Source organism: Lates calcarifer, linkage group LG23 (genome assembly GCF_001640805.2).
Source record: "Lates calcarifer isolate ASB-BC8 linkage group LG23, TLL_Latcal_v3, whole genome shotgun sequence".
NCBI classification, from domain to species: domain Eukaryota; kingdom Metazoa; phylum Chordata; class Actinopteri; family Centropomidae; genus Lates; species Lates calcarifer.
In genome coordinates, this window is record NC_066855.1 from 7963531 (window position 1) to 7984776 (window position 21246).

A 21246-nucleotide genomic window follows, 5' to 3' on the forward strand; every position below is an offset into this window, starting at 1 on the left:
AACATGGGTTCATGGTTTAAGTTAGCCAGGATTAGGTTTAAGTTTGGGAAAGCATTGAGGTTAAGTAGTTGGTGATGGGCATAGAAGCTGGGAAACATACCATACAAACAAATACCCCTTTCAGACAGTAAAAGAGAGGCGGGTTGAACCTGCATTGGCAATCATTCTGAATGAGTAAATGTGCATCATAACCAGTCTTCTCCACTTTGGGACATTTTAACAGAAGTGATTTGGAAACAATGCTTATATGCAGATCGCAAATTAGTGTCGGTGTCTTGTTCTTTTGCACATTGTTCCGTTTGAGGGAGAGGCAGAGGTTCATCCCACTTACATCCATCCATCCTGCATAGGAGAAGCATCCTGTAATGGGAAGCTGGCCACCATCATGGCTCCTACTGAGTAGTACCACTAACATTTTTTAGGTTAAGTGCAGGACAATGCTGTGGAATCACTTGGTGAGTAAAAACAGCAAAACTTTGATCCAAAACATCGATGAGTGACCTTAGAATGGTGATTGTGGTTCAAATGCTGAGTTGGCTTGTTTGTACCAAAATCAATTTAATCCTGAAATCATATTTGTAGTATCGTAAGCCAGAAAACTCCAAAGTGTTGAGATGTTTTTGGGAAAACTGATCAAATTTTGATGTGTGGTTTCAAACTGCAGGGAGAGGCTTGGTAAAAACTTCAACTTGTTGTGCAACATAATAGAAAGACATTTTCCCTGAGAACTCCCTCAGCTCGTGTGGTTGTGAGGATGGAGTGTTTGTATGTTATGTTGTTACATGTGTGCGTGTGTCTGTGTGTGTGTGCATGTTTTTGCATTTTAAGCCAGAATGGAAAAGGCTATGCTTCACAGAATAGCAGTGTTCAAGTACTCCAAGTTAAGCTCTCTTTCTCCTTTTGCATCTCTCTCTCTCTGTGTTTCTCTCTCTCTCTCTCTCTCTGTCTCTCTCTCTCTCTCTCTCTCACACACACACACACACACACACACAATTATGGCTAGGATGCCTTACCAAAACAATGGCTGTCTCTGCCTGCTCAGTTCTTTGGCCTGGCAGCCTGCTCTTGGGAAGTTCTCAAACAACCCAACATCTCTGCAGCCAAGCCACATCAAATAAGCACACACACACACACACACACAGAAAGAGAGAGAGAGAGAGAGAGAGAGAGAGAGAGAGAGAGAGAGAGGGTAAATGCTGCTAACATTCACACAAACATACACTTCAAGTACTGAAAACACACACACTGGATCAACAGTATATGGCTACAAACACACACTTTGCTGTTGAGAACATGCCTGCACACATACACACCAGATCAACTGTACAAACAGTCACACACTCAGATAGTGAGCCAGTGGTAGTCTCCTCCGGCCCGCTGAGTTAGCTCCCTCTCCCACCACCATTACCACTATTGTAAATACTCCTCAATATGTATTTACACTGGGATTTCAGACCCCTGGAAAAAAAGGAGGTGAAAAGAAAAAAAGGCTGGAAAAATGAAGGAATGTGTTTCACGTCGGTCACGCGGCAGGAACCCTGAGGCCTTATTATCTTTCTGCAAGGATCTGCCTTAGATTGTACCTGCTGGGGGATGAGACAGAGTAATGTGGTGGGTCTTCTCTCTCTTTTCTCTCCGTATGTCACTTTCTTTTACCCCCCTGCTTATTTCCAACTGATGCAAAAAACAGGGACAGGAAGACACAAGGGCAGAGCTTATTAAATTCAATGACAAAGATAGCGATTTAAATTACAACTTTGTGACTAAATATATCTGTATTTTTGATGACATCACACAGAGTTTGCCTTAGTTTGCAGAGGACAGTTTTTCACATGTTAATGTTATTTACATCTGTGCATCCTCATTGGTCAATTCTTCTTTTTCATCCTTATCTCATGTCCTCTGATCTGGGATGTAAGACACTGTGTTTTATCAGGACTGTGTGTACCATATGCTAAACGAAATTAATAAAAACTGATGATGTCACCAACACTGCGCTGTGTATTAAATGCTGCAAGGCTTTGGCTCCTGTGTCACCTGTAACCAAGGCAACAGGCAGCGACTGCTGGGAGGAAAAGTCCTTCAGCTGTGGGAGTATGGCAGTAAAACAGCAGCAGGATCTGAGGTGCAGTTGTGTCTTTGGAGCGAAAAGAGTGAGAGGATTTGAAGAAATTAAGGTGAGTGGGTGAGGGTTATCTCGGCTATATTGGCAGTCATGAAATAGCAGGGTGATGACTTAAAGTTTTAAGAAAGAGAGCTGTTTCACTTAAAGGACAGGTGATGTCCATGACAGATTTTTAAAACTCTTCTTTTGCATAAATGTCAAATCTAATATTAGACAAAAAAGGACCACTTAAGTGAGTAATTAACTTTTCTCATTTACTTTTATTAACTGATCACTTTCTCTAAAAAGCTGTTATTGTTAATTATATGTTATTTCCTCTAATTGCTGTGAAAGTTAAACTTCATCTGTTTGAAAGAGTCTGTAGGTTGATGTCAGGAAACCTCTTTATATTCATATTATGAATAGTATAATATATAATGTATACAACATTTTCCATATGCCTGTGTGGGCTGCCAGGTATTATACTATCGAGTAACTGAGAAATTACACTGACCTAGAATATGGTTTTATTATCTAAACAAAAGTCAGGCACATAGTTGGTGAACAAATATCCCCTCTTACTCACCTTAAGTTATTCCTTCTCACAACCACACACACACACACACACACACACACACACACACACACATACCTACGTCACCCCCATATGAGAACAATTACATGGCCTGCTCCCGTGAATAAATTAGTCTAATCAAGTTCTCTCGTCCCTGACATCCGTACCTAAATCCCTTGCTCCATGAAAAAAGCAAAGCATCCCCTGGCTTCCATAGACACCCCCAGTGCCCCATCCTTTCATTATTCCCTCCTTCCTGTAAAGTCTGCACCCAGCATAAGAAAGATGAAGTTAGAAAAGTGAGAGAAAGTTAAGGAAGTGAAGTTTGCTTTTATTACAGAACAAGCTTTCAAAGTGCTCATGGGATGATCATAAGATATAATACAAAACCACAGACATAATTACAAAACTATCCAAAGTCTAACTTAAGGGTTTGGAACTGCTTTTTAAAAGGTTTCCCCCCGTTCTCAAGGGTTCCAACTTCAAAAGTGCAGTCAGCTTTTGTTTTAAAGCTGTTTTAAAGTTGGAGGAATGTACAACTAAGAAGCTGAGGTTGATTAAAATTTTAATTTAAATAATGAAAACTGTGATGAAATAAATTCCTCAATAACAACAGCAAGAAAATTAAAAAGACATTTAAAAATAAATGTTCAATGAAATCTCTTTAATGATAAAAATGCTCTTAGACATGTACAGTAAAAAACTGAGAAAAGTAATGACAATTGATTGCATCCTTTTTTAAAAAAGCTGTTTGCTTTTCTTTGTCTGTGCCTCTGAGTTTGGCAGGCATAAAGATATCAAAATATTTGTAATGTTAGGCCTTTCCATTCAGTGAATCACTTGTGAACGATCCAGTGAGTACCTGCTAAGGCGTGTAAAAAGAAAGTTGCAGTGGTCCAAGTGGGACAAAATGGAACAGTGAGCCAGAGTTTAGTAATACTAAACTACATTAATAAAAAATGGAGCAAATCAGATCTTTGACAGCAATAAATGAAACAGCCTGACAGGGTTACAAATGAACTCTGCCTGCATTTCATCTTTATTAGGATGCAGGAAATGACTGAATCTTTTACGGATTTAAGGCAAAATAAAATTATTGTGTTGACATTTTGAGTATAACCAAATGTATTTGACATAGTAAAGATATGATATGATATACCTCCAAAACTATTAATCTTCCTGACAAAAAGTAGAACAGAAGGCAGAGGAGAGAGGAAGTGATTCTTAATATAATGGGGGCAGAGATAATACAGATGGTATATTACAGAACATGCACTAATACGCTAATACAGGTAAACACAATACACGCACACACGCCAATGTGTTAAGGAAGAAATGCCTGTATGCTGTTGTTTACTCCTCAGGTTAATGATAAATTTGAGATGAAAAACATGTACATATGGGTGTCTGGGTGTGTGTGTAGTCTAGGTGTTCCTCACGACTGTGTATACAATCACATTTTGGGGACTTGTCTTCCTAATGGGGACAAAAAGTAAGTCCCCATAATGCATCATTAAATTTTATGGTGAAGATGTTTTGAGGCCAGAGTGAGGTTAGGTTATGTTTCTGCTGCCATAAATCAATATGAGGCAGAGTAAGGCGAACACTATCTTCTTTGACATCCCATGATGGCTATACTGGTTCTTCAATACAGCTGCTTGTCTCCTGGCAACCGATGTTTCCCATTATGGCACACTGAGTACTCACTGTGCCAGCTCACCGGGCACATCAGACGCATCAGATAAACAAAAAATTATGTATTAAATCTACGATGCAGCACACTATTTGTGACTTATGGACCAAAGAGAGTACAGCCTCAATCACACAGCATACACTTAAACACCAACAGATGATGGCCACCCAATGTGAGTGTCACTGTTGGGAAACATTTTCGGTCAAAGATCCAAGGGAAATGTAGCTGGACAACACACACACACAAATCTCACACATCTAGTGTACGTACACTCATACAAGCCTCCTATGTTTCTTTGTGAAAGGCTGTTGCTATGAAACCATGTGAGCACAGACAGTTCAAAAGCACAGCCGAAAGCTGTATTTTACATACAATCACACCTGAGACAGCTTGTGCTAACCTTAACAATCAATGTTTTCAATAGTACCCGGCTGTCTGAACCAGTTTTAATACTCAGCTCGAAGCTGTAGCTCAAAGCAACGGTGTAGCTTTCAAAGGAAGACAACTAACAGAAAATCTTCTAATTGGTTAATTGACAAATCGGTCCAAAGTGAGGCACCCTGCAAATGTCCAGGACTGATATAAAGAGAAAAAAACAGGAAAACCACCTTCCTGGTCATCTACGGTAACCACTCACACAGAGAAACTTTAGGTGCTAGCTGTGTTGCTGATATGAAGAAACAAACAGGAGATAGATATGTTGTGAAGATTACCATGGGTGTCCATGGCTTTGGTTGCTGGGCAACTAAAATATACAGCTATTTTTGTGTGATTTAAGTTCCCATCCCACTTGTCTCTCACAATGTACCCATTGTGACTTCACAGTGATATGCGGTGCACCTCAGTTGTTGGGTTTGTTTCTATATTTTTCACACAGATGCAAAAAAGGCACATCTTCTATTAAAAGGACTGGTATTTATTTGGTCCTTTTATTGGTTCCAACACAGTACAGTAAGAGATGTTACTGGCGAGTACAAATGGTGTAATTAGTAAAGACAGTAGTTACTGAGAGACCAAAGAATATAATCACACTAGTGGTTTATTATTCAGTCTGTGTTAGCTTCTCATTAACAGCTAATAGCAGTAATAAACAAATTTACTCGTAGCGGATTAGAATACAGAGACACCCCTAACTAAACAATGATGAAATATAATACTGAGAAAATAAAGGTGTATCTTAAGACCTGAACCTCTCTGCTGTTATGCTGACTCAGAAATCCTAATCTGGAAGTGTATTTTATTGCTGTGGTCTCTGAGCAAGAATGTCCTTGGTGTGACTCATAAATCCATAGAAGGCATCATGGTGTCAAGTTTTCACTTTGATGAGGCACCTAATTACACAAAACAAACAGACTCCTTTCCCTTTTACTTCCACAGAAGAACTACATTTCTCTCTTGATTTAGCAGAACTGATTTTCAGTAGAACAATGTCTGGGAGTGCTTTTATTCCATGTGGCAAATGAAAGCAGATTCCTATTCTGATCAATGCAAACAGTGCCATGCTGAAAAACTGGAATGACTGAGGAGTATTATTGTTACGGAATGGATTATGGGTCAGGCTTAGACAGACTTAACTTGCTTTTCAAACACATGCACACACACACACTGGAATTCACTGGCATCTAAACACAGATGAATCGGGTCAAATTCTTTAGGAACTTGGATTACCTTGAAAAACTGCTGAAAACTGAGCTGCCTTTTTACCCACAATGACACATTAGACATGATCAGTTATGCTAATGTGATGATGTCAGTAAGCCAATGAATGGGATCTATTTTAATGGGAACTATATTTATCTTACATAACTCAAGATTAGAATTAGGAAACTTGCAATATGCTGCTACAACTAGACAGAATGACAACCAGTATACATAGTTGGTGGATTTAGTTCACCAAAGACCATGTAGTAACAATCATGGGTGGGATTACATAAAGTCTATGGGAACCATTGACCTTCAGTCATGTCCATGTCCTTGGTCTCTTTTCTAAACCAAAACTAGAAGGGGAAATCAAATATAGACAAAAGGGAAGAACACAAAGATAGATGAGATGTACAGGCAGGTAAACAGGTGGGACTTACTTCTTATGCTGATTCTCCTTCCGGTCAGCAGAGCCCAGACTCTGTGAATATGAGAAGGAAAACAGACATTACAATCTAAGATAGAAAATTCTCCCCTACATGCTGTAAAATCCTGGGACAGGTCAGAGGAAGACTTGCTAGCTTGAATTAAAAAAAACAAAAAAAAACATACAGTAATTAGTGCAATAATAGAATATTGCAGGCAAAAAAGCAAGACAACAAAACAAAACATGTAGTTAAGGGTCTGCACAAAAAGTACTGCCCTCAATCAAAGCAGCAGCAAGTTGATTAACATGAAAAACAACCCAGTTCCACAAACACAGAGATATCCTGCTTTCTCCCTTAATTGAGCTTGGTTCACTACAGTCGAGGTGACCTACAATTAATGTATGTCTCAATCTGCACACTAATCTGGACATTTACCTTCAAGGCAGCACCAATCAAATGATCAGTGTTGCCCTGTAAGAGTCAATTACACGTGTAATGACCTAGTCTCTGGTGAAAAATAATTAGCTTCCTAGCTGGAATTACAAACGCTTACCTCGTTGATTTACGTGGTATCTGTGTGCGTGAGAATGTGCTGTATGAAACATTTGCTGATGATGAAGTCAGCTGAGTTCACAAACTCAAGTGCAAAAATAATACTTCCTGCCAGCTAGGCTCAACAGGGGCCATTTCAATGCATCCCTCCGGCACAGGCACACATACACCACATGCACACTGACACAAAAACACACCTTTACACACAGGGGCAGACACGCACACAGTTTCCCCCTGCTGTCTGCATCTTCTGGAGGTGTATAGCTCTCAGAAGTGACACACACTGAGACAGACGGAAGTGTGCACGCAAAGATACACAGACATTCAGCACACACACACACACACACGCAGATAAATACAAGCCATAACTGGCTTGAGGCGGGAGACATTTTTGGACTGAAATTTTGTTGCTGCTTTGCATTTTCATCTTTGTCAGTGAGGGGCGAGGGGGTGTGTTTATCCAACCGGCGCCTCCCCCTGCCACGCTCCATCACTGGTAGCAGCTTGGGAGCTCCTGAACCCCTTAGTGAAGGGGCCAAGCCAATTCCTTTCAGTCATTTGACAACATTATCAACTTCTACCTGTACCCCACTGCACTTACTTACCAGTGAAGCTGATGAAAATCTGATGTAACTATCTTTGTGTCATAAACTAGAGTGAGTACTTGTGCAGAGGTGGTGACTGTTTGACTCATACACCCCAACAATATAATGTACTCTAGCAATTTAAGAATGGGTTAAAACGGCACCGACAAATAATATGTAAGAATTGCAAACTGGCTTTAATCACTGACTGCAGACAGGTTGGCAGTCGTATAGCTGGGGCCCCAGTTCGGTCAAGTTTGAACCCAGAATCCTCTGAGATAGTTTTACAGATATGAACATATTAAACGGGATATTTATGAGTTTTCTTTGCAGTTGAATGTGTTTTCTTGCCAGGAGCATATAGTGGTGATGGTCGCTCCGGGGCAGTCTGGATGCTACAGTGAAAAGTGACAAGATAGGCCAGCTGGGCCAGGGCTAGCTGGTTAACATGCTAATTTTAGCAGAGGAAGTAATGGAACTAGAGGAAAAACATTACTGTTGCTCTGAAAAATGTATCATCATGTTATAGCACATTGTAATGAATGTGTATGAGATAAAGTTGATTCACTGTAGCGTCTCATGATCTGCAACTGCCTGTGGCCACAATGTCCAACTTCCTTCATATTTAAGCTGCGTTTGGAGGGCTTGGGTGCAGGTAGCATAAATCTAACCATAACTCTATATTATGGAATATCATATATAATATTGTCAGAACACTGGAGCCATTAATGGCCATCTAATGATGTTTACTGACTTTGGAGAGAGCTCCTTTTCTATGACTCAAGTCAAAGTGTTTGAGTGAAACAGTATGTGTGCAAGTGTGTGCTTAAGAAGAAGTGGAGAAAAGGCATTCACTCCCTTTGAATCTCAAACTGAACATCAGAGAGGACTTTTGTTTCAAGCATGAGTGTGTGCATGCATGCATGTGTGTGCGTAAGCTTTTATGTGAGCAGTGCAGTGACATTTTGACCAGTAAGTGACTCCTCTACTCTGGCGTTTTGAGTGTGTGTGTGCTTTAATGTGTGCAGTGCAGTGACATTTTGACCAGCGATTGACTTTGCTGTGTGTATATGTTTGCATACGAGCTTCCATCCTCCAGTCAGGGGCAGGATATGGCACCGACAGGATATGGCATACAGAGTGCCTGACCTTTTACCTCCCGGCTCTCCTACAGTGCCTGCAGGTAGTGCCATGAGGGATGAGGGCAGGTGGGTGTCCTTCATATGAAAGATAGGTCTGTGTGTGTGTGTGTGTGTGTGTGTGTGTGTGTGTGGGTTTTCCCCTTCAAGTCAAATTTGAAAATCCGCTAAGTTTTCAAGAAAACTGTAGATTGACTGAAATTACAGCCTCTGTTTCAATGTGGTTTTCATTGTCTTATCAATTAGTTTACGTGGATCTCATTATCATTAATTGATTATATTTTGCTCGTATGTACACGAGCCTCTAACAAATCTGCTTCACAGTGTTTTAATAATGGCTCGTGTGTAATCTCTGCCACTCATAAAAAACCTTTCCTCCTTTACGACTTGTCTCATTTCCGTGGCACTACTCTGGTCTTAAATCCCCCTGAGACTAAAAAAAAGCATGTTTCTGCAGATAATGGTGAAAGGAAACATCATACCTGACAGCTAGCAGAGCTTTACCTAACACCTTACTCAATTATCTTAATGATAGTGGGGGATGCATGGGAGACAATTAGCTGGCTTTACATGCCAAGTGTAGGACATATTTCTGTCAGCTGTACAGCAGATGACGACAGGTTAGAATTTGGTATTACAAGTATTCCTAAGTAGGGATATGTGATGCAAATGATGCACAAACATATATAATAATAATAAATATGTAATAATCAATCATTTAGTCAGTCCTCATTCATCAGAATTCATTTTTACCCAGAGGCTTAAGTCTGAATCTTTCTTAGTGTGTGTGTGTGGAAGCAGGTGTGTGAATACCTTTACAGCTGATATCAAAAAAAGAACAACCACACACACACACACACACACACACACACACACACAAAACCTCCTCATAGCTGTGAAATTACAGTGACAATATATGCTGTACTCTTGCCAAATGCCTCAAAAGCATAATCCACTTAACATGTGTTTCTCAAAATACTGACTCACAAGCAAACAATAAATACACAAGCAGGAATACACACAAAAACAGAATCATATGTGCTATTTGCTAAATACCTTCACTTTGTGTTCATTAATTCCAGCACACACACACATACCTGTGGAGTGCAACCCAGTGAACCCAGTCGGAGAACGTTACTCCACTCTCCCTGTCTTCTTTTTCTCTCTTGCTTCCAAAGCCCAAAGTCCTCAGTGTGGTGTTTCAGCGAGAGCTCTAATTGCTGTTCACCTGTCCAGCTTCAGATCTTTAGCTCTCTTTCCCTCCCTCTCTACCAAACTCTCTCTATTTTCCTCTCTTTCTGGCCAAAGCTGTTGGTCACACGAAGGTTTTTGCGAAGCTTGCGCCGATGGTGGCTGCTACCGCCACTGACTTGTTGTACTTTAATTGTGGTTGCTAGGCGATAAGCTTCTCCAATTCTGCACACAGTGAGAAGGGGAGGACAGGAGTGGAGGGAGGGGAGGGCGGGAGAGTGAGAGAATAGGTGGCAGGGGGGGTAGGAGGAAATGCTCATTATAGACGCAGTAGCCTGAAGAGAATGGTTGGTGGGGAGCAGGGGGAAGGTTTACAGGAAGGGGAAGAAGTTGTGCAGATGAGAGACATGGACAGATGGAGGAGAGGGACCCTCACATAGCAGGTGCACTTACTTGTTACTCTGGGACCACCTTATGCAACTTGGAGCACTTAAGCCAGGGCAAAAGCACACTCCAAGGATTTGGCGTAAATACTTTAAATGGACAAGGATTTAGAACATTTCTGTACATACATGCTGTATTTCCTCAAAGCCCTGTCATTGTCTCTCCCTCATTTTTTGAAGATTGTTTGTCTGGGCTGGTCTTGGCTTTCTGCTCATTAAGTGTAGAAACTACAGCATTGTTTTCCAATTACCTCCAGAAGGACAACCAAGATCTAGAGTCAGCAGTAAATAAACAATTATCTAATTAGTTATTTGCGCAATTTGCTGCAGTGCACTGGTGCTAATTGTCTTTCGTGTGCACAGGTGTCTAAAGCTGATGAAACTGCTCAAATTAGCTTTTTTGTGTGTCAATCTATTTTCTCTAAGATTTAGTTTGAATGGAATCTTAAAACACTGTTAGAGTTGTCACAATAATGAACGCTTCATATGGCATTTATATAGAGTCAGCAAGAACAACGTGCACAGTATGTGATAACTATAGATAAGAACAGCAGTTAATCATCAGCAAACAGAGGTTGCTGATATCGATAGTGATTGTAGTATTTTAACAAACTCCATTAGGTCATAGTTTAAATATATAGCAATGCTTGTCTAAATACGTTTTAACAAATCTTCTAAACTGTACTGTGGCGCATCACAGAGCCACTGCAAAAGTGGGTGAGTTCAGTCATTTCAACATGTTAGTGATCTGTCAAATTTATATAAGATAGAAATAACTTTCCCACAACAAAAACAGTTACTCCCACTGCAGCATGAGTAACATTTCTGCATCAGAGTACAGAATCAGACAGTCCACTTCTACCTTTAATACCCTGAATTGGCGCTTCTCACATGAAGCTGAGTCACATGGGACCTGTTGACATATTCTGTGGGCATGAGATAGGCAATGACCTCAAGGTGCATTGCCTGTACTTCCTGCTGGACATGTAATGATGAGTTCTTGACCCACATGTTGAGCAACAGTTTAAAATGAGTATCAGACAGCATTCAGGCAGCACTGGTTCCAACCAGTGAGCAAATCATGCTTCCTCTTACAGTAACAGCCCACACGCCCAGACTTTCAGCTCCGGTGGACGTCAATATAAATCAATTTAGTGATGAAATCTACATTGTGCTTAGTGGTTGGTGACCTTTTAGCGAGACTGTGGGTAGCTGCTGTGCGTAAGTCTCTGTGGCTATATGTGTATGTATGAGAGACAGTATGTGTGTTTGGTGTTGGTATGATGTATTATGACTCACTGCATGTTTTGTGTGTGTCTGGCTGTGGGCACACACAAATCTCTGCCACCTCATTGTCCAGTGAGTACTGTACAGCCTGGTATAAGGAACATTACTCATAGCCAGTGGAAATGTCAAACATGTTGGCATTGCTCTGAAAGGATACACAGGCTGTCATGCCTTCTTTTTTTTATCCCCTCATTCCTACTTATGTCCATCAATCCCTCCACCCAGCCCTATTTGCTTTCCTCAACAATAAAATCCACCTGCCAGTGTCTGGGCCTGAGACTAGAGGAGATGCGAGCGCCCAGCATGCACCACTGAGGGACCGCAGCGGGTTGTCCCAACACTTGTCAGTCAGGGGAAGCTTTTCTAATTATATCTCACACACAATTACACACACATCCAAGTTCACACCCACACACACCACATCCACAAGCATGCTTAGTAACTTCCTTGAAGGGCTCTCAGTGGGTTTCCTGGTGGCCTTTCAGTGTAGCCCTCCTATTCAGGCTCCTGGGATAAGAATATGAAAGCTGGCTTCAAAATACACAGAATATTGGTAAGCCTTCCAATAGCAACAATGTCATAATACTACTGGTTATAATAATAATTACAATAATTATTTAGGCAAAGTTCTAGTCAAATTACTACTTAGACCTAAACTGTGACACTGACAGTGAATATCAAATATACAGTAACTTGGTGTAACAGAGACTGGTTAGATGTTTGACTGACTTGCCATAAAAAATATTCAGCTGTTCTTGGAACAATAAAAACATACCCATCTGTCTCCCAAGGGTATGTAAAAGGATATTCATTGACATAAAACACAGCTTTAAGCTTAAGTTAGCTCTTGTAGCATTTTACAGCGCCACTTAGACTAAAAAGTTAAACAGTTTTGAGATAGAACTCATCCAACACTGCATCCAACAAGCAATTATTAGCCATTAAACTGACTGACTTTTATGACATTTACAGCTATCTGTTGTCCCTTTTGGTAGCTGTGACATCAGCGGTGTTCATGCATTACTACAGCTTAACTGATCGCCAGATTTGTTTGACTGAGGGCAACATTGTGCATGCTATGGCAAGAAAGCACAACCCAATTATAAACAACAGCTCATAGCAATCAACTGGGGGCCTACACGTCTGAGTTGGCTGAAAGCAAGAAGGGCAAGGAGGTGGAAAAGAGTGGAGATAAAAAGAAAAACAAAGCTATTCAAAAAGAAATAGGCTGGAGTCAACGGGGAGAGAGAAGGCTAACGTGGTAAAAGGAAGCCAAATACACTGAAATTATGCATGTGCAATACATTAGTTCTTTGTATAATTATACCCAGACAAAAAATAAGAAAATAATGGGGGGAGAAACTTTTTGGGACTTATACAAATGTTTCATAAGCCAAAGAGATCAAATAATTTACTGTGCAAACAGAATACAAACAGTAATACACTCAGTTAATGTAGAGCAAAAAAAACAAACGCAAGGATGATGTGGAGCTTACAAAGGATGTGAACAGTGTGGTCTTTCTTTCTTTCTGTCTTTCTTTCTTGTGTTAATCCATTTTCCACTGTGGTGTTAGACAGAATTAATAGGGCTCTTAAAAACTCAGACACTTCTGAGGCACACAAAAAAGAGGGAAAGAAAACAGATGACAACGGACGAGGGGGACTGACAGACAGATACATTACATCAATAGTGGAACAAATGGATAGAGAGACTGGATGGCTAACAGGACACGTAAAGGGGAAGACAGCTAGCTAGACAGGTACACGTGCAGGTGCACACTAACAGAGAAAACTACAAGATGACTGAAAGAGAAGGTTTTAGTTTGGCATCACACATGCATGTGTTGTGCTTCCTGATTTCACTGACCAATCAAAACATGTCAACAGCAGCGGGTGATGAGAGAGTGACAGGGCGGGTCTTCTATCCCTCTGTCTAAACGTCTCCAGTTTTACAATGTCATTATTTGTACAGGATTCCCCCTCCCAAGTCTTGTGGTCTGGGGACCAAAGGGACCAAAGCATGGCTCATAAATCAACACAGCAGAGAGAAACTATGGATATTTACCCATAAATCACTGCGGCGGAGCCACCTACAATCAGACTAATGGGGCTGGAAGACGTGCTGTCATCCAAGCCATGATGTCACCAAGCCTGAGCCTGTGGGTGTTGATGTTGGTGGTGGGTCTCTGATTCTGTGTGTGTGTGTCTATGGGGGGGGGGTAGATGCCTGCATATGTGGCTATGGGACTCTTGCTACGTGCGCGTGCATGTGTGCATGTGTGCGTACGTGTACTGGGGGGGGGGTACGTCTGAGTATGTGGTGGTACGTCTACGGCTGTGCTTGTGTAAGTGTCTGTGGTAAGTGTGTGTGTGGCGTATGTGGGAGGTGGGATGTCTGTTTATATGGGTTTGTGTGTGCTGAGGTGGCTAATGTCTGTGTGTGTGTGTGTGTGTGTGTGTGTGTGTGTATTTGTCTGTCAGTACTTTAATCATGTCTCTGCATTTATGAACATGTTACATCTATACACACACACACACACACACACACACACACACACACATACACTGGTATGGTACAACCTAGACTGGACTTAACACACATTGACAAACAGATGCATGCACACACACACACACATGCACACATACACACACATTAGTCTTGTGGTTAGCGCTGGCTTACAATGGGTGTGGGATTCCATAGAGAAAATCTAAACAAGTCGAGCGGTTAGCACGGGTCTGCCACGTTTCCACACAATGGCGCTCATTGACATAAATAACTGGGGACTTTGTGAAATGGGACACCCATTAACTTCTCCTCCACAGATAATTGCCCATTAGATCTTGGAGGAGCACTGCATTGAGAAATAACTCAGCTCTGACGCTAAATGCAACTTGTAATAATAAAAAAGTCACATTGTGAAAGGGGCCTGGAATCCGTTAAGATGGGTTGGCTTTTTGTACTATCATCCAGCCAAGCACTTGGATTATCAACAAAGCAAACTATGGCTTGTTGTAGGAGCTCTGCAGTCTGTGCCTTTGCTTAAGCTGTGCTTTGAACATGGAAAAGATGATGACAACAAGGGAAAAAGAAAGACAAAGAAGAAAAGAACTGCAAATGAGAAAATAAGACGAAAGGCAAGAATAAAATATTGTAGAAGCAACTGAAAAATGTAGTAGAAGAAACGGAAGCAGAGAAGCAAAAAAATGCTCAACTGGGAAAGAAACTGAAAAAAAGCATTTTGTCTCATGAGTTTGAGCTACATTATTGAAAAGTAAATGTAGGCAATTATGATGACTAATAAATGCCTGCAATGCACCTAGTACTGATGTCACTCATGACGTACACAGTGTACTTATAGACACCAGTGACAACAACCTTCATCAGACACATGGCTTTGTTGTCAGCCCCACAGATTCTCCGCGTGTCAGTGCTTCACTTCCACTTACTGTCATCTGGTTCACTCTGTGCGCATGTTCCTACCCTGTGCATGTCACAACAGCATGAGGAAAGGACAAACGATCCAGACTAACATGACTCATTCATAAAAATCAAATGCCTCCTGCCTACATCCCTTCGGAGTGTGCTGTACCACACACAATACTATAAACAGTCGCTCACAAGCTCACAGGGTGAGTCAGTTTTGATGTCAAAAATGATGACGGCAATTATCAGCATATGACTCTACAGATCAAGTCTGGCGGTAAGAATAGATGTAAAGGCAATGACACATAAGTGAGGAGGCTGATCTTGCCGGTCTGCATTGTGAGGCAAATTCACATAATTCATAATGTTACCAAACTGTATGTGTTAACATAGTGCACTATTACCAGTAACTTGCACCCAGATGTTGTTTGTTGCTTAACAATATTCAGACATACATACAGATACAGATGGAAACATGCAAACACACACATACACACACATATACACACACACACACACACACACACACACACACATTCACTCCACCTACACATGCCAATGGCCATGGCTCTATTTATTTTCCCTCATTAGTTTTAAATGGCCCATCCAGACGTTACTGTGGCCCCTGCTTTTAATCATTGAAGAGAGCTCAGCTCAGCTCTGGCTTCGTCCTCTTTGATGTCCTTTGTCAGTCCGCCAACCAACCAGCAAGCCAACGTCTCTCCTCCCTTCCCTTTCTGCTACTGCAGCCCACTCTGCTGCACTTTGCAAAGCTCTTTTCAGACTGAGTCATGCATCTATCAAAATACCATAATAAGTATTGAGATCTCTTTTTAATTACTGGGAGTAAAGTGTATTGATGAGAGAGACAGCAATATTCATATAAAATGGATGGAGAGACACCGGGAACAAGACTGGTGCAGTACATGTGACTAAAATACACGTGTTTAAAATGAAATTCTTCACTAATGTGAAGGTTTAACAGAAGATTTGTTAGATACTAACCCAGCTTGGTGCCATAAGTATGAATTATGACAGTGTTAGTCAAACTGAGGTGCTTTTTTCTGTACTGTCTTTTATGTCTTTGCTGATCAAGAGGGACAGCCTGATATCAAGGAACTGTACTGTATGAGTGTAATAAGAGAAAGCTCCCACCAGCTTCTTATTTAACAACGCCAGCCACTCATTTGGCTGGCCTGGTTTATCGGTTGCTAGATTAGTTGCCATTCAGAGTCCTATTTTTAGAGCTTCCGCTATGCAATAATAGCATTAAACTACAAGCAATAAGACAAAGACTTGGTATCAGTAGTTACCATGTAACATCATAGAGGAGAGGTCAAAAGGTCAAACAAAACATTTACTGCACTGGAAATCTGAATTATTTTTGTGGTTTGTGTATTTAACTGTACTGGAATCAGATAATTAGAGGAATAGATGATTTGACTGATGAATTTAAAAATGGTAAACGGTAAATGGACTGTTTATATAGTGTAAAATATGTATAAATATAGTATAAATATATTTATATAGTGCTTTTCTAGTCAGATTGACCACTCAAAGCACTTCACACTACAGATCATATTCACCCATTAGCACTTATTCTATACTTAAGTGCTCCCTAACACATTCTCACACTGATGTACACACATCAGGGGCGACTTTGGGTTCAGTATCTTGCCCAAGGACACTTCGGCATGTGGACTGTGTGGACAAACCACCGACCTTCTGGTTGGTGGGTGACCGCTCTACCTCCCGAGCCACAGCCGCCGTTTGAAAATGTCACTCTTGATAACTACCAGAAAGCTATCTTCATACCACAGCTCATGATTCTCCAATGATGTCATTGTCACAGTTATGTATCCAGGGACCATTAACTACTCCAATAAGTGCATCAATGTTTCCAACGTTTTCTTTCCTACACAGACATACAAAGGATAAGAAGGCATTAGCAAGAAGAGTGTCCTCAAGTGACCACCTGACTGTAACAAAAGGTTCACAGAAATCTGCTCTGCACTGAGAGACTATAGTTGAAGATGCAACTCGGACCCTGCTTTGATTTCAGCTGGCTGCATCCAATATGACACTTACTTTGAATTTCTTCAAAGTATGCATGCCAACATACAGTAAATTAACAAAAGCTACATGGGATAAATGATGGGAAATGTTGTACTGTATGTTTTATTTTCAAAGCAAAGGAAATTATTTACAGCTGTTTGATTAACTGACAGCTACTCTCATAAGAATAAGGATCATATTTGGATGAAGAAATGGCATACAAAAATGTGTTGCTACTCTTGAACATTCCTGCAACTGCAGGAAAGACATTTTCACAAAGCATTAGATTTAGATAGGAAGGAGAAACTGCTAGGTTCACACATACATTTGCAATAAAATATGGCAATATTGTTGTACTGCATACCACTTGTATAAGCTTCGATTACTGTCTTCGTGAGTATATCAAAACCAGTGAGTGTGTGCATGCTCCACATGATAGCAGGGGGTTGGGACCACAGACACGAGTCCAACGACTAATAAGAAATGTTAAGAAGAAAAACGAGCCTTTGATAAGAATGACATCATCACAGCCTGTCCTGTTTTGAATTTCTGACTGCAGGCCTAAACATACACTGCTGGCAGGGATAGCACTTCATTGTGGTGGATAACTGGACCCATGCCTCCATTCATTACAAGTGAAACACCGTAATAAAGAGAAACAACTGGTGACTAATGGGGAAATTACAGTCAAAAGGGTCTGAAAATAAGTAACAATTCATTTCAATTTAGCTTTATGTCGTCACCACATTTACTTCATTTCTCAAATTTGCAGAGGGAGAGAAAATATTATTTTTAAAGCACCTTAATAATGTTTGACCTGTCTTTTCAAATCAGGTGTTGAGAAATATTGGGTACATGGGGCAGGGTTAAAACAGCAGGTACATTGGTGTATTCGCTGTGATATTACTGGGTGGTACAATGTTGTACCAGAGAATGTGTGCTCTCTCCTGATCCTGGAGTGATTTATTCCATTTTAATACAGCATGTTTGCTTTGGAGCATGATATGTATTTGGTCATGAGACATTAATAGAGTAGAAAACATGTTGAAAAATGAGCTCGCTGACGTGTGTGTTTGAGTTCTGTATGTGTTTGAGTGTGTGTGTGCGCCTGTGTGAGTGTGTGCACTGCAAGAGTCTTGAGGCCCATGCTGTCACTCAGCCCAGCTCGCAGGGTGGTCCAAACACTGAGCCCTCTTTACTCAGTCACACACACACAAGCACATGCACGCAAACAAACAAACACTCACTGGTGTACATGTAATGACATACATAACAAAGTATATATAAATATATGGCCATATATATGACCATAATGAAGCAATCATATAACCTCAGCGCTTCCCCTCTTCCTGTCCCAAACCGTACACCTAAATATACTGCCACAGGCTCCATCACACGGCAGCAGAAACGGAGAGTCCAGAGGAAAAGGAACAGCGCTACACAGCAACCCTTTCATGCTCCACATTTGGTGTGGCAAAGGGTTTCGCTGGAAGGATGCTGGAGTTTGACAGCGTGGTGTATTAGCCAGTAAGTGACTGTCATCTGGCAGTTTTTTGGTAAGTCATTAAGGCAAATTAGCAGCACTGACGTTGAGGTAAAAGGGGAAGTTTGCTGCCCTGTCCCGCCAGATTTTAGCAATGTTCATTTAGAATCTGCACCAAAACCACTCCACAAATGCAGCATGGCCTTTTGCTTCCAGATAAAGCCTCTCAATATTAAAGGAAATGACTAAGGGACTTAGGACATAGGACTTTCCAAATGCTAATTAACACTTAAACTTTTTCAGTAAATTAGACCAGAGTGACATTGCTTTTGGCCTGCTCAGGCTAAACTGGGAAAGCAGCAAAACAAGTCCCTGTGGCCAGATATTTTAACGTTTGATTGGTGCAAAGATTTCACAAATCTGAATATCTAAGATGACAGCATTTCTTGTGTAAATAGCACGCAGCCATGGCAGTTTAAAATCTAAATATTGACCTTCTTTAGCCCCGCCACTCACCACTAAAAAGACACACAGCACTCTGATTACTTACAGAATTACTCCAGTAATACAAAGAGAATCAGAAGCGAAAGGCAGGGGACAAGGGAGTCTATTTGAGCATGTGTGTGTAATTGCAGCAAAGAAACATGGAAGTTGTGCCAAAGGAATGTGACACAAAATGTTGATGGTGGTGGTGTTTGCTGACATGTCAAGACCTCAACCTTCCTGTAAACCATTACCACTCAGAACAAAAACTTAGACGTTTAATCAGAGTTTATACTTTGCAGCAACAAAGAGATAGCTTAAAAGAAGTTCAAAAGTAAGACAATTATGTTCCTTTCATGAGTACCAGACCATGGCTTGATTTTCCATATCTGTTCCTCCAAAAGACAACAAGCCACGAAGTGAGCTTACAAGTGATTTATTTGGGCTATTAGCACTGATGTATCTGGATTAGCTCCACTTTCGTCTTCCAGGTGAGGGGGAAATGAGTCGTTAATATTTGTGCTACGCTACAGTTCCCCTGCAGTATCACAGCTCGCACAGCAGGAAGCACGAGGCTCCCTCCCCTTCCCGCTATTAGACATTCACTGAACAAATACTGCAAATGAGCCCCGCTTCCCCCACAAAATGGTAATAAGCCATAATTGCCTGTAATCTGAATACATTAGTCCTAAGAGGGTCCTGTTGCTTTTGTGTGCAATCACGGTAGAGCTTGAGGATTAAAATACGACAGTAAGACTTGACGAAATATATATTAAATACATTACACAATTACACTGTACAGAGAATTTCAGTGTATGTTTATGTTGCTTAATTGGGTTCTCATGAGCATATATGACATATATGACTCCTGTCACATATGAGAAAGCGCTTGAGACCACAGCAAAGACAGTACAATTGCAGGGCACTGAAAAGCCTGAAAATACATGGACATCACATTTTTAAAAATGGGCTGGAGAAGGAATTTTCTAGGAAATAATAAATATTCACAAGACGCTAACAGCAATCTGAGATTGAAGGTGACTGTTGGTTAGGAGGAGAGCCACCAGTGGCAACATGATACCCACAGCCATAACCAGTAGGGGTCAGGACAACAATCCTGCTGGAGAATTTGTGCTTTGCCTCTTCATATCACCCCACACAACATCTTTACTTAATTGCTGTTTTGTTTCTTTTTGTTTGTATGGCGTGCTTTGCTGAGTGTGTTCTGCTCATCAACATCTCTCTGTCACTCTTATTTTCGCATTGCACCCATTTCTCTCTCTGACTCGCTAGAGTTGGAGGCGCCATTGTGTGCTTGCGGCTTGTTTACGAGGAACACTGATTCACCCAGTGAGGTTTGGCTTGCTTGCACAGGGAGGGGGAGAAATATGAATGAATTTACAACACCCCAACCCTCCACTTCTGCCCTCTATTCCCAGATTCTCCCATCATCGTTCTTCCTCTCTACACGCTCCTCAGCCACCTCCAGTCACACTTTTCCACTGGTGTGTGTGCGTATGTCAGTGAGAGTGTATTTGTGTAAAGTCAGAGGGGCGGCCAATGCTGGCCAGAGGCCATTTTTGTGGCCAGGCCAGTGTGTATCCCGACGGCTTGCAGGCGTCTCGGGGGCCAGCTCCTCCTTCCAGCTCCATTCCCTCACCCTAGGGCCTCTCCAGAGAGTCTTTGCAACCAGCCATTGCTTAGTCATTTCTAGATCCTCTAGGACAAAAACCAGCGCTTAGTTTCAGGCGTTTATTAAAAATGACAGGCTGTGTTTGTGAGACCTGTCGGGGAGAGGAGGATAGGGAGGAGGGGAAAAAAAAGACATGTATCCAAAACTGGAAAGAACATTGAGAGTGGGTTTCATGGCTGGGTTGGTGATGGGAAGTCTTGGACTAACTTGTAATGATATCTCTCCAAAAATGTCAAGGTTAAAAATGTCTGCCTGCCTGCCTGCCTCCCTGGCTGCTGATGACCATGTTCTCTATCTCTCATGTGCAAAGCCTGTGGTTGCCATAAAGACTCGCAATATTGCCTATTCTGGTACACTGGTTTATTATTGAAAGAGTAAACTAGCTGGAACTCTCAAACATGCTGAATCAAGGGCAGAGTCTATATTTATCCCCTTAAGGGAAGGAAAACATCTAAAACTGTGGGGCACACAG

General features: G+C 41.3%; 1 protein-coding gene across 1 annotated transcript in view; it reads right to left on the reverse strand.

The window, feature by feature from the left end:
• LOC108886809 (ankyrin repeat and fibronectin type-III domain-containing protein 1) overlaps nt 1–21246 on the reverse strand; it is a 122773-nt gene that overhangs the window by 41352 nt on the left and 60175 nt on the right. The window contains exon 5 of the mRNA XM_051066380.1: nt 6453–6493. Coding sequence (XP_050922337.1) covers nt 6453–6493 — 41 coding nt within the window. The remainder of the gene's footprint in view (nt 1–6452; nt 6494–21246) is intronic.